Source organism: Tachyglossus aculeatus, chromosome X1, assembly GCF_015852505.1.
Source record: "Tachyglossus aculeatus isolate mTacAcu1 chromosome X1, mTacAcu1.pri, whole genome shotgun sequence".
Classification (NCBI taxonomy): Eukaryota; Metazoa; Chordata; class Mammalia; order Monotremata; family Tachyglossidae; genus Tachyglossus; species Tachyglossus aculeatus.
In genome coordinates, this window is record NC_052101.1 from 124,204,955 (window position 1) to 124,217,800 (window position 12,846).

The 12,846-nt window shown below is 50.9% G+C and overlaps 1 protein-coding gene across 1 annotated transcript; it reads right to left on the reverse strand.

The window, feature by feature from the left end:
- Positions 1–8,144: 8,144 nt before the first annotated feature.
- PRSS57 (serine protease 57) lies at positions 8,145–12,128 on the reverse strand. The gene is made up of 5 exons (XM_038771706.1): positions 12,065–12,128; positions 10,364–10,517; positions 9,953–10,097; positions 8,856–9,116; positions 8,145–8,297 (listed from the first exon to the last, which is right to left on the reverse strand). Exons 1-5 carry the CDS (start codon positions 12,126–12,128, stop codon positions 8,145–8,147), a joined length of 777 nt encoding a protein of 258 aa, XP_038627634.1.
- Positions 12,129–12,846: the final 718 nt, after the last annotated feature.

Genomic DNA, 12,846 nt, shown 5'->3' on the forward strand with positions numbered 1-12,846 from the left:
AGCAGGCAAGGGGCAAATCTCCATCCCTTCCCCACAGCACCTGTATATATGTATATATGTTTGTACATATTTATTACTGTATTTATTTATTTATTTTACTTGTACATATCTATTCTATTTATTTTATTTTGTTAGTATGTTTGGTTTTGTTCTCTGTCTCCTCCTTTTAGACTGTGAGCCCACTGTTGGGTAGGGACTGTCTCTATATGTTGCCAACTTGTACTTCCCAAGTGCTAAGTACAGTGCTCTGCACACAGTAAGAGCTCAATAAATACGATTGATTGATTGATTGATTGCTTCTGGTTGATTCGGGACACAGTCTCGGCAGGGAGTTGCCTGGGCCTCTGGTCTGTCTTTCAGTGGGAGCTCACTGAGGGCAGAGGATGTGTCTTCCAACTCTGATGTATGGTACTCTCCCATGTGCTTAGGACCGAGCTCTGCACACAGTAACTGCTCCATAAATACTGACTGATTGAATCCCCCTTCTAGACTGTGAGCCCACTGTTGGGTAGGGACTGTCTCTATATGTTGCCAACTTGTAATTCCCAAGCGCTTAGTACAGTGCTCTGCACACAGTAAGCGCTCAATATATACGATTGATTGATTGATTGATTTGATAAAGGCCCCGGTAGACTCAGCCGGCCAGAACCCGGGAGGTGAGGGGGCTGGATGACCTGGCAAATGGGGTTCCACCTGCTGGGAGGAACTCCTTGTACTGCCTGCCTTTCCCATGCTCTTAGGCCCTAACCCTGGGATAATAATAATAATGATGGTATCTATAAAGCGCTTACAACGTGCCAAGGACTTTTCTAAGCGCCGGGGTAGATACAAGGTAATCAGGTTGTCCCACATGGGGCTCAGACTTAATCTCCATTTTACAGATGAGGGAACTGAGGCACAGAGAAGTGAAGTGGCTTGCCCAAAGTCACACAGTTGATAGGCGGCGGAGCCAGGATTAGAACCCATGACCTTCTGGCTCCCAGGCCCGTGCTCTATCCACTATGTCATGCTGCTTCTCGATATAACAATACAATATAGGACATTATATACAATATAACAGAGTTGATAGTCACATTCCCTGCCTACGTGGCTCAGTGGAAAGAGCCCAGGCTTTGGAATCAGAGGTCATGGGTTCAAATTTTATTTTATTTTATTTTATTTTGTTAATATGTCTTGTTTTGTTGTCTGTCTCAATCAATCAATCAATCAATCAATCGTATTTATTGAGCGCTTACTATGTGCAGAGCACTGTACTAAGCGCTTGGGAAGTACAAATTGGCAACACATAGAGACAGTCCCTACCCAACAGTGGGCTCACAGTCTAAAAGGGGGAGACAGAGAACAGAACCAAACATACCAACAAAATAAAATAAATAGGATAGAAATGTACAAGTAAGATAAATAAATAAATAAATAAATAGAGTAATAAATATGTACAACCATATATACATATATACAGGTGCTGTGGGGAAGGGAAGGAGGTAAGATGGGGGGATGGAGAGGGGGACGAGGGGGAGAGGAAGGAAGTCTCCCCCTTCTAGACTGTGAGCCCGCTGTTGGGTAGGGACCGTCTCTATATGTTGCCAACTTAGTACAGTGCTCTGCACACAGTAAGCGCTCAATAAATACGATTGAATGAATGAATGAATGAATCCCAGCTCTGCCAACTGTCAGCTGTGTGACTTTGGGCAAGTCACTTAACTTCTCTGTGCCTCAGTTACCTCATCAGTAAAATGGGGATGAAGACTGTGAGCCCCCTGTGGAACAACCTGATCAATCAATCAATCAATCAATCATATTTATTGAGGGCTTACTCTGTGCAGAGTACTGTACTAAGCGCTTGGGAAATAAAAGTTGGCAACATATAGAGACAGTCCCTACCCAACAGTGGGCTCACAGTCTAGAAGGGGGAGACAGGGAACAAAACCAAACATATTAACAGTGCTCTGCACACAGTAAGTGCTCGATAAATACGATTGATGATTGATGATTAACAAAATAAAATAAATAGAATAGATATGTACAAGTAAAATAAATAGAGTAATAAATATGTACAAACATATATACATATATACAGGTGCTGTGGGGAAGGGAAGGAGGTAAGACGGGGGGGATGGAGAGGGGGGTAACCTCCCCAGCACTTAGAACAGTGCTTTGCACATAGTAAGTGCTTAAAAAACACCATCATTATTATTACTTTCAGGCTAGAGGATCCATTTAGAGGGTCCGTTTATGGACCCCATCCCCCACGGCCGGGTGCCAGGATGACTGAGTTCCCTCCCCACTTCTCCCACTGAGGTCCGAAAAGGGACCCGCCAGCCGCCCGGCTCCTCGTGAGATTCCTGGCTCGGAGCTGGGCCACGGCTGATGGGCGGGGACCCAGGTTTCCTGGGCAAGGTCTGCCGGAGAGAGAAAGAGACCAAAGCTAATGGGGGTGAGGTGGCGTGGGAGTGGGGAGAGACACACAGGACCAGGGCTTCACCCCCTGGCTGGCTAACAGAGGAGACTTGGGAGACGCTTCCCTGAAAGGCGTTAACAGCTCCCTCGGCTCCCCTCCGCCATTCGTGCCAGGACCCACTTCATCATCATCATCATCAATCGTATTTATTGAGTGCTTACTATGTGCAGAGCACTGTACTAAGCGCTTGGGAAGTACAAATTGGCAACATATAGAGACAGTCCCTACCCAACAGTGGGCTCACAGTCTAAAAGGGGGAGACAGAGAACAAAACCAAACATACTAACAAAATAAAATAAATAGAATAAATATGTACAAGTAAAATAAATAAATAGAGTAATAAATCTGTACAAACATATATACATCCCTCTCCCTTTCCATTTTCTCACCCTCCCTTTTTTTTTCCTTTCCCGGGGCCGAGGAAGAACCGTCCCGTAACGCAGATAATAATGATCCACAAATACCACTATTATTATTATTATCATTATTATTATTACTAGCATTATTAGTATTATCATTATTATTGGGGAGGATCGGGCCCCGGTGGGACACCCCCCCCCCCCCCGACCTCGCGGAGCCTGCGTCCTAGCCAATGGGAGGAGAGGTAAGACCCACTTGGAAGCGAAGTGAGCACAGCGCGGTGCCAATGCTGTGTTGTAGCCCCGTGACCCTCCAGGCAGTGGCCTCCGTGGGCACTACGGCCCTCACTGCCCACAGAAGGCTGCTGTTTTTCTGGATCCGCGCTGGGCCCGGCCACCTTGAGGGACTGACGTTCTGGGCGGTTCTTTGGGCAGAAGTCTTTCCCACTGCCGGCACAGCCCCAGCAGGCAGAGTCAGTCAGTCAATCGTATTTATTGAGCTCTTACTGTGTGCAGAACATTGTACTCAGCACCTGGGAGAGTACAATCACAGCATGGTGTGGTGGGCAGAGCACGGGCCTGGGAATCACGGGTTCTAATTCCGGCTCCGCCATTTGTCTGCTGTGTGACCTTGGGCAGGTCACTTCACTTCTCTGGGCCTCAGTTACCTCATCTGTAAAATGAGACCGTGAGCCCCACATGGGATAAGGACTGCGTCCAACCCAAGTTGCTTAACTGATACCGTAACAATAAACAGACACATTCCCTGACCACAACGAGCTTACAGTCTAGAGGGGGACTAGAACTCTGACTTGAACCCAGGTCTTCCCATTCCCAGAGCTGGGCTGTCCCCCCTGGCCCGATAGTAAGGCACACAAATGGTGCTCAATAAATATGAATGATTGATTGATTGATGGCCACCTGGGTTCTAATCATGGCCCTGCCACTTGCCTGCTGTGTGACCTTGGACAAGTCACTTAAATTCCCTGTCCTCAGTTTCCTCATCTGTAAAATGGGGATAAAATACCTGTTCTCCCTCCCCCTTAAACTGTGAGCCCTATGTGGGATGGGGACTGTGTCAGATCTGATTGCATTGCTGTTAATGTTTTGTTTTGTTCTCTGTCTCCCCCTTCTAGACTGTGAACCCACTGTTGGGTAGGGACCATCTCTATGTGTTGCCAACTTGTACTTCCCAAGCGCTTAGTACAGTGCTCTGCACACAGTAAGTGCTCAATAAATACGATTGAATGAATGAATGAATACCCCCATGCTAGGCACACATTAAGTGCTTAACAAGTATTATTATTATTAGAGACAGAGACAGGAGAGAGGAGAGACAGAGAAAGGGGAGAAGAGGCAGAAACGGAGAGTCATAGACAAGAAGGGAAAGCAAAGTGAGAGAAACAGAGATGGGGGAAAGGCACAGAGAAGGAGGCAGAGTAAGAGCTCCCGAGCACTTAGTATGTGCTCAAGAAATTCTATTAATTGGCTGAGAGAGGGAGAGACAGGGAAAGAAGAAATAGAGAGGGACGAAGAGTTAAGTGGAGACCAGCAGGGGAGAGTCAAAGACAGGATGAGACAGGGATAGCGTGATGGAGGAAATGACGAACCACAGGCTCAGAGTGTGGAGGAGGAGCTGGACTGAGAGGACTGAGGCGGGGAAAGAGGTGGGGCCCAGATTCATCTGACTGGGTTGGTAGTTAAATTTGGGGAAGTCGCCTTAAGGCCGTTAATGAGGTTCAGAGCCAACGGTCCCCTCCAGGAAACTTCACCCTCTCCCCCTTTCCCAACTGCCCACCCAACACCACCGCCTCCCTCTCCACCCACACACCCTATGGCTCCAGAGAACAGGAAGGGGCAAGAAAGGGTCTGCCAAGCCACCTCCAAAAGTATCCGAGCTGTGGATATGGGGCTCGTTTACACATCGCATATTTGAATTAATCTGAGGAGGCTTCCTGGAACAGGGCAGGGTTCCTTGAGACTTGTCCCCATCCTCCCTCTGGCCTGGAACTCAATCCCCCTCCATATACACCAGGCTACCACTCTCCCCACCTTCAAAGTCCTATTAAGGTCTCATCTTCAAGGGGCTTTCCCCGACTAAACCCTCATTTCCCCTTCACCCTCTCCTTTCTGCGTCACCTACGCACTTGGATCTGGGACATTTAAACACTGATATACACACTACCCTCAGTCCCACAGCACTTATATATGTAACCGTCATTTATTTTAATGTCTGTCTCCCACTCTAGACTGTAAGCCCCTTGTGGCGGGGAACCTGTCTACCAATTCTATTGTATTGTAACAATAATGATGGTATTTGTTAAGCGCTTACTATGTGCAAAGCACTGTTCTACTCTCCCAAGCGCTTAGTCTAGTGTTCTGCACACAGTAAGTGCTCAATAAGTACCACTGATTGATTGATTGATTGATTGATTGATGTTGGCTCCAACCCCAAAGGGACATAGAGGAAAAACAATCTATGAAAAGGGTATTTTGGGAAAGCCTGTATGCAGGCCAGATGGCTTCAGGAACAGCTTCACTCAATCAATCAATCAGTGATATTTATTGAGTGCTTAGTACTAAGCACTTTGGAGAGCACTTTGGAAGCAGTGTGGCTCAGTGGAAAGAGCACAGCTTGGGAGTCAGAGGTCATGGGTTCAGGTCCGGACTCCGCCACTTGTCAGCTGTGTGACTCTGGGCAAGCCACTTCACTTCTCTGGACCTCAGTTACCCCATCTGGGAAATGGGGATTAAGGACTGTGAGCCCCCTGTGGGACAACCCGATTACCTTGCATCTACTGCAGTGCTTAGAACAGTGCTTGGCACATAGTAAGCGCTTAACAAACATCATCATCATTATTATTATTATTATTACAGTACAACAGAGGTGGTAGACACGTTTCCTGCCCCTAGGGATCTTTCAGTCTGGAGTAGGGCCTCCAACCAATGTCAGACCGCTTTCCCAGATCTTTGGGCTCTGGCTCCCTCCCGCCTTCCCCAATGCCAATCCCTTTTCTTCCCCCCCATCCCCCTTCTGCCACACCCTCGAGCTGCTCACCTTCAGCCCTCAGAAGTCATCATCATCATCATCATCAATCGTATTTATTGAGCGCTTACTGTGTGCAGAGCACTGTACTAAGTGCTTGGGAAGTACAAATTGGCAACAAAAGTACATAAGTCATCCTCATGGGTTTTGGGGTCATGCCTCTCGGAGATCCTGAAACCAAACACTTTCCAGCTGGTTTTAAGGCTATCAGGGGAATGAGCTCCCAGCACTCCCTGGACTGAGCTGGAGTTTCTGAGAAGCAGCATGGCCTAGTGGATAGAGCATGAGTCTGGGAGTCAGAAGGACATGGGTTGTAATCCTGACTCCACCACTTCTCTGCTGGATGACCTTGAAACTTCTCTATGACTCAGTTACCTTATCTGTAAAATGGGGATTAGGACTGTGAGCCCTAGGTGGGATAGGGACCGCGTCCAACCTGATTATCTTGTATCTACCCTAATGCTTAGTACAGTGCTTGGCACATAGTAAGCCCTTAACAAATACTATTTTAAAAAAAGGAAGGAGAGGCCGGGAGAGGTCCTGGGTGGCAAGATAGCTCAGTGGTTTGATGGACCCCGTTGGGGAAGGGACTTGGTGTCAGGGGTCTGAGGGGTCTATGGGTATTTGAGCCAGGACAAGGCTCTTAGTCTGTAGGCTCCTTGAGGGCAAGGATTTTGTCTACCGACTCTATTGTATTGTGCTCTCCCAGGTGCTTAGAACAGTGCTGAGCACAGTAGGTGCTCAATAAATACCACTGACTGAGTGATGGCGTGCAGGTTTTCCCCAAAAACCCTTTTCATGGAATATCTTTCCTCTATGTCCCCTTGGGGTTGGTGCCAACACCAATCAATCGATTCTGTGCCCAGGGGCAGCCCTCCCTCCAGAACTTGCCACTGGCACACACCAGCAGCCTGGACTAGTGGATAGAGCCCGGGCCCTGGGAGTCAGAAGGACCTGGATTCCAATCCCCGCTCCACCACTTGTCTGCTGTGTGACCTTGGGCAAGTCACTTCACTTCTCTGTGCCTCAGTTACCTCATCTGCATAATGGGGCTTAAGACTTTGAGTCCCATGTGGGACAGGGTCTGTGTTCAATCCATTTAGCTTGTATCTACCCCGGCGCTTAGAACAGTGCTTGACACATAGCGCTTAACAAATATCATTCATTCAATCATATTTATTGAGCACTTACTGTGTGCAGAGCACTGTACTAAGCATAAATATCATCATTATTATTATTACCTGACCCCCAGGATCCTTCCTGGCAGTGTTCTTGGGGTTGGGAGGGGAAGAAATACAAATATAATATTAATAATAATAATCCAGGACAAGAGTCACCTTTACCACATAATAATATTAATAATCCAGGGCAAGAGTCACCCTTACCATGCTTTTAGGCTGACTCCAGCTGAGATCTCGTCTCAACACAGGGGCTGGGACTCTGCCTGATAACAGGAGCCCACATGTTATTGAAACAGGGAACAGCCACGGTGTCCTCCCAGCTCATCGCCTGTACTACACGCCGGGGTCGGTACAATATAAACAGATACCATCCCTACTCCACATGGGACACACAGTCTAAAAGGAAGGGAGAACTGGTATCGATTCCCCATTTTATAGATGAGGAAGCTGAGACCTGGGGAAGTTAAATGATTTTCCCAGGGTCACCCATCAGGCAAATTGGCAGAGCCCCCGATTAGATTAGAGCCCGAGTCCCCTGACTCTCAGACCAGGGGTCTTTTCACTAAGCCTCGCTGCTTGGAAGACAGTGACATTAGATCTGGCAGTCAGTTGGGGGTTAGAGGCTGCAGCGTCCCCATCCATCATAACTCCTTGCCCTCATTTCCCCCACATCCAGAATCTTCCCAGGAGTAGACACCAGTGCCCCAAACTCCAGGCCATAAACTGGGGGAGCCCCAGCTGAGAGTCTGAGGGTGTGAGGACACAGGGTGGGGGTGGGTAAAGAGGCCAGAAAGCAAGTGAGGCTGCTGGGAGGAGAAAAGATCCAATCCAGCAGACCATCATAGATCAGAAAAGTTTTATTCAGTAACAAAACTGGAGCAGAAACCGCCTCCCAAGTGTTGGTAAATAGGGCATTATAAATGCTGACGAGGTGGCATCTTGTCCTGAGGCAGGGGATGGGGACCCTGAAGGCCATACATCCTCTGATGGGATGGGAAGGGGTCATCTTGCCCATCCTTCTGGTCATGGCCCCACTGCCTCTGTGTGGAGACTTGCCCCTATCCCCAGGACCCTCCCCTGCCCTCTCCCACCCAAAATGGTCAGTAATGCTGCAGGACGTCTTGAATCCAGGACACGAAGGTGGAGACCCGGGCGTAGACGTCTGGGTAACGGGGATCCCCGCACCGCGGGGATGAAAAGGACACGACGCCTTGGATCCTCCTCTTGTGGAAGAGCGGCCCACCTGAGTCCCCCTGTAGAAGGACAAGACGGTAGTCAGGGATCCCACTGCCTTGGTGCCGGAGGACTGGGAAAGGAAACTTACAATTTATGGAGCAGGAGCAGCACCCCCAATATTGATTGGGTGCCTGCTGGGCACAGGGCACTGTACTGAGCACCTCCCGTGGGAAGAACACAGTATTAGGTGCCAACTGGGCCCAGAGCGCAGTCTTCCAGGGCACCCTACTGGGCGCCAACTGTGCATAGCGTGCTGGTGCTGACCTGAGCACCTACAAGGCCTGTCAGGCTCTGTTTTGGAGCGTTGCAAGGAAAGCTCCATCTGACATGGAATCCTAGAATCCTAGAGCTAAAGGTCATCTGGTCCAGCCCCCTGCCTCCCAGGAGGGGAATGCCTGAACCGTCCAAGGCAGGTGGATTAGGGGCCCAGAGTCCCCACCTCCACTTGCTCTGGAGCGGGACCTGAGCCGGGGATGGGGGCCCTTCAGAAGGGGGAACCAGAAGCACCAGCCTGGGGCCAGCCAGGAGCCTGCCCACCTTCCTCCTCCCTGTATGCCCCGACCGCTGGGCCTCACCCCACAGACTCCCTCCACACTGTTGTGGGGGCCGGTCACGCAGATCATGTCCTGGGTGATGGCCCCTTTCCAGGTGATGTTGCAGGTCGTGCGGGACACCACGGTGCCGTTGGTCTCCATCAGGCCCTGGGGCAGGACCTGGAGGCCCGTGACATCCCCCCAGCCCATCACCCGGCACCGCGTCTGTGGGGGCAGGTCACTGTTCCGGCGAGGCAGCCGAGCCAGCTTCACGAACTTGTTCAGGACGGCGCTGCCATTCAGCTGGCCGGGGAGGAGGCGAGGCGGGTACGTGTCAGTCAATCGATGGGAACCACTGAGTGCTTCCATCCCGGCCCGGCCCGGGAGAGGGGAGGAGAGGGGAGTGGGGACCGGGGCTCGGTGACTTCCCACCAACCTGGAGAAGGGCTTGTTATGGGGCAGGGCTAGGCCTAGAGCTCAGGGCTCCCCTGGAGGGCTTCTGACTTGATTCCCAAGGAACCAGGGCCATCTGGGGGCTCCTAGACCCTTGAAATAGCTCAGGTCCCTTGAGTCATCACCTGGAGTGGGGGCCGGAGGGGAACCAAGACCTGGAATTCCAGCCCCCTGTTGAGCCCTGGAGGGGTTCCTGGGATCCTTCCCCCCACCCCCATCCCTCACCAGCTGGTCACAGCGGGGTGCCCCACCTGTGGACTCCCGTTCTAGTCGGTGGGCTTTCCCCAGGAACTGCGGGCCAAAGGCCCATTGCTACTCTGCAGTTTTGCATAGATTTGAATAGCGATTTGCATTCCTTTCCATGGCACTTTCAACCAACCCCATCTCCGAGGGTGAGGGCCGTCAGAGGAGAGCAAGTGACAGGAAGGGTTTTCAAAGCCCAGAGTCCCTGAGAAGTCCCCGGTATTGAGGGTTGGTGGGGAGGAGGGACAGAGGGGGAGGACTGGTCCAGCCCAGTGGCTGGGGACCGGGTCCTTCCCCAGTGGAGACCCAGCTTGGCCCATTCCTGAAGTCAGCATGGAGTCTGCTGATGCCTCTTCCTCCCTCCCTCCCTTCTCCCAGTAGGCCTAGGGCTAAGGGATCTCGCCCAAGGAGAACTCCCAACTCCCACCCCCTGTTCTCCTCACTTTGAGTAGCTGGATGTCATTGACGTCGGTGCGGGCATTGTAGAGTGGGTATGGGATTGCTTGCTGAATGGAGAAGACCTGCTGCGAGGGCTCGGAGTGCTGGAGACAGTGACCCCCCAGGACCACCCGGTAGGCAGGAAGGTTCCTGCAATCGTGCAGGGAGGGGGGAGGGTGAGCCAGGGGCTGGTGAGCCCTCCCCCCTCCATTCCTGGGCCTCCCATCCAGGGGTTCTCTCCAGTGTGCCCCCTGCACCTCCTGTACCCAGGAGAGCAAGGCGGGGTGGTGGCCAGTTAAAGGGCACTTGGGTCCTTCATCCAGGAAGGACTTCAGGTTCTGAGGGGAGAGGAGGTGGGGGGTCAGCTAAAATGACTGTTACCCCAATCCATGACCTCACCCCTCAAGGGCACTTACTCTTTGAGCTCACAGTGGGCAGCGGTCAGTACCCACTGGGGGCGGATCAGGGTACCCCCACATAGATGATGGCCTCCAAACTGGAGAGAAGCCATATAGGGCCGAGAGTGGGGCTTCACCTCTTTCCCCCCAACAATCGTGCCCTGCAGAGGTCCTGGCAGGGAACAAAACAGAGATGCTATTATTACTACGGCGACCACTAGTAGTGGTACGATTGAATGAATGAATGAATAATACTACAACTATTACTATTACTTTCATTCATTCATTCAATCATATTTAGTGAGCACTTACTGTGTGCAGAGCACTGTACTAAGCTCTTGGGAAAGTACAATACAAGAATAAAGAGTGGCATTCTCTGCCCACAATAGCTCACAGTCTAGATTGGGGGAGGCAGACATCAATATCTACCCCAGCGATTAGAACAGTGCGTGGCACACAGTAAGCACTTAACAAATGCCATTATTATTATTATTGTGATTATTAATACAACTAAATAAAATTACAGATACATACATAAGGGCTGTGGGGCTAGGAGCAGGGAAGAGCAAAGGGGTAAATAAAATTACAGATATGCACATAAGTGCTTTGGGGTTGGGAGGGGGGAAGAGGAAAGGGAACAAGTCAGGTCGACACAGAAGGGAGTGGGAGATGGGGAAAAGTGGGTCTTAGTCTGGGAAGGCCTCTTGGAGGAAATGTGCCTTCAATAAGGCTTTGAAGCGGGGGAGAGTGGTTATCTGTGGGATTAGAGGAGGGAGGGCATTCCAGGCCAGGGGCAGGACTTGGGCTAGGGGTTGGTGGTGAGACAGGTGAGATTGAGGCACAATAAGAAGGCTATCACTAGAGAAGCGAACTTCTAGCTGAGCTCCAGGATAGGAAGACCCTTAAGCAGCTACAACAGGGCCAGGGACTGGGCAGACACCTCAAGGGAGCAGACTGGGGTTTCCAACACTAGAGGCCTTGTTTAGTAAACAGAGCCAGTTAGTCATTCTGGAGTAACCAGGCCAGGGCTTCAGGGAGGAACAGAGGGAGAAAACATGGTCCCTGCCCTCAAGAGGCTGACAGTCTGATGGGAGACGATAAACACACACACACAACTGGGAACTGGTGGGGAGACAGGGATGAGAAGACATGGTCCTGCCCTCTAGAGCCTGACAATCTCATGGGGGAGAAAGCACAATTGTACCAAGAAAGGACACTCACCATAATCCCCAAATGTCAAAAACTCATAAAATCTATTAGGTCTTCAATGGCACAATTGACAGAAAACCACATAAAAGAATATAGAGTTCCAGACAGGGGCTGAGGAGAGATGTTTAGTGGGGGTGGGAGTGAACGGTGAGGGTCAATCAGGGAAGGCATCCTGGAGGAGGCTGAAAGAGGTAAAGGGAGGAGGGCTGGGGAAGTGGAATGAGCATAGCAGAGGAAACAAGAAAAGGGCTAATTTGTTTTCTTCCCTCTTGCCAAAGATCAGTTTTTGGGCCCCCCCAGAGTAGTGATGATAATAATAATAACAATGATGGTATTTATGAAGTGCCTACTCTGTGCCAAGCACTGGGGTGGAGGCAAAATCGTCAGATGGGACATTGTCCTTGTCCTCCACTGGGTCCTGGAATTGCCCTAGCCCAACCTCAGGTCTGTCCTGGAGACAAGGGAGATGGATCTGTTTTTTGCGGGGGAGGGTCCCTGGCAGCCCCTTACCTGGATATACTGGGTGGGCCAGAGTCCCCAGGATCAGGAGGGTCAGAGCACTGCAATCGTGCATGCTGTGTCTGCCGGTGGCGTTCTCCACCCCTCAGCTCAGGGTACCAGAATCCTGGCAGGGGACCTACTCAGGTTAAGTAGCCTGGGACGAGAAGTTGTGGTTTGGAGACAACAGGAATTCCACCCTCTGGCCAGCCTCCCACCCTCTCCTGCTTCCTTTCCTTTGGGTTTTGGCTTGTGAAACGTGGCATTACACATACATCCCCTTCCCAACGGCTGCCCCTTACCCACAGTCTCCCTCCTCAACTGCCTGCAGCCCCCTGCCTGCTGCTCCCCCTCAGGGAGGGGCTGTCCTGGGCAGGGGGGCTGGGCCTGAAGGCACAGTGGCTGGTGGGGGGTGGGGAACGCTGGGGGCCAGTCTAGGGAGAGCCCACCTCCCTTTCCCCCTTGTCATTCATCATCCCTTCCATTCATCCCTTGTCTCTTTATCTCTGTCTCTGCATCTCCTCTCCATTATCTCTTTCTCCCCATCTATGTCTCTGTATTTGCCTCTAATTCTGCCTCTCCTCTTGCTCTCTCTCACCTCTAGGTCTCTGTTTCTCTTTGTCTCTGCCTCTCCTCTCTGGGTCTCCCTATCTATATCTGTCTCTCTGTCTCTCCTCTGCTTCTTCTCTTTCTCTCTCCCCCTCTCCCCATCTATGTCTCTGACTCTGCCATCTCTTTTTTGTCTTGCTTTCCCTCTTTCTGTCTCTCTTGCTATCTGTGGGGTCCTCTCAAGG

Coding starts and splice junctions, on each gene's coding strand:
- PRSS57 (XM_038771706.1), bottom strand. CDS start 12,128: ATGCACGATTGCAGTGCTCTGACCCTCCTGATCCTGGGGACTCTGGCC. Junction 10,518..12,064: donor GGCCCACCCAGTATATCCAG/GTAAGGGGCTGC, acceptor GTTCCCTGCCAG/GACCTCTGCAGGGCACGATT. Junction 9,117..9,952: donor ATGACATCCAGCTACTCAAA/GTGAGGAGAACA, acceptor CTCCCCGGCCAG/CTGAATGGCAGCGCCGTCCT.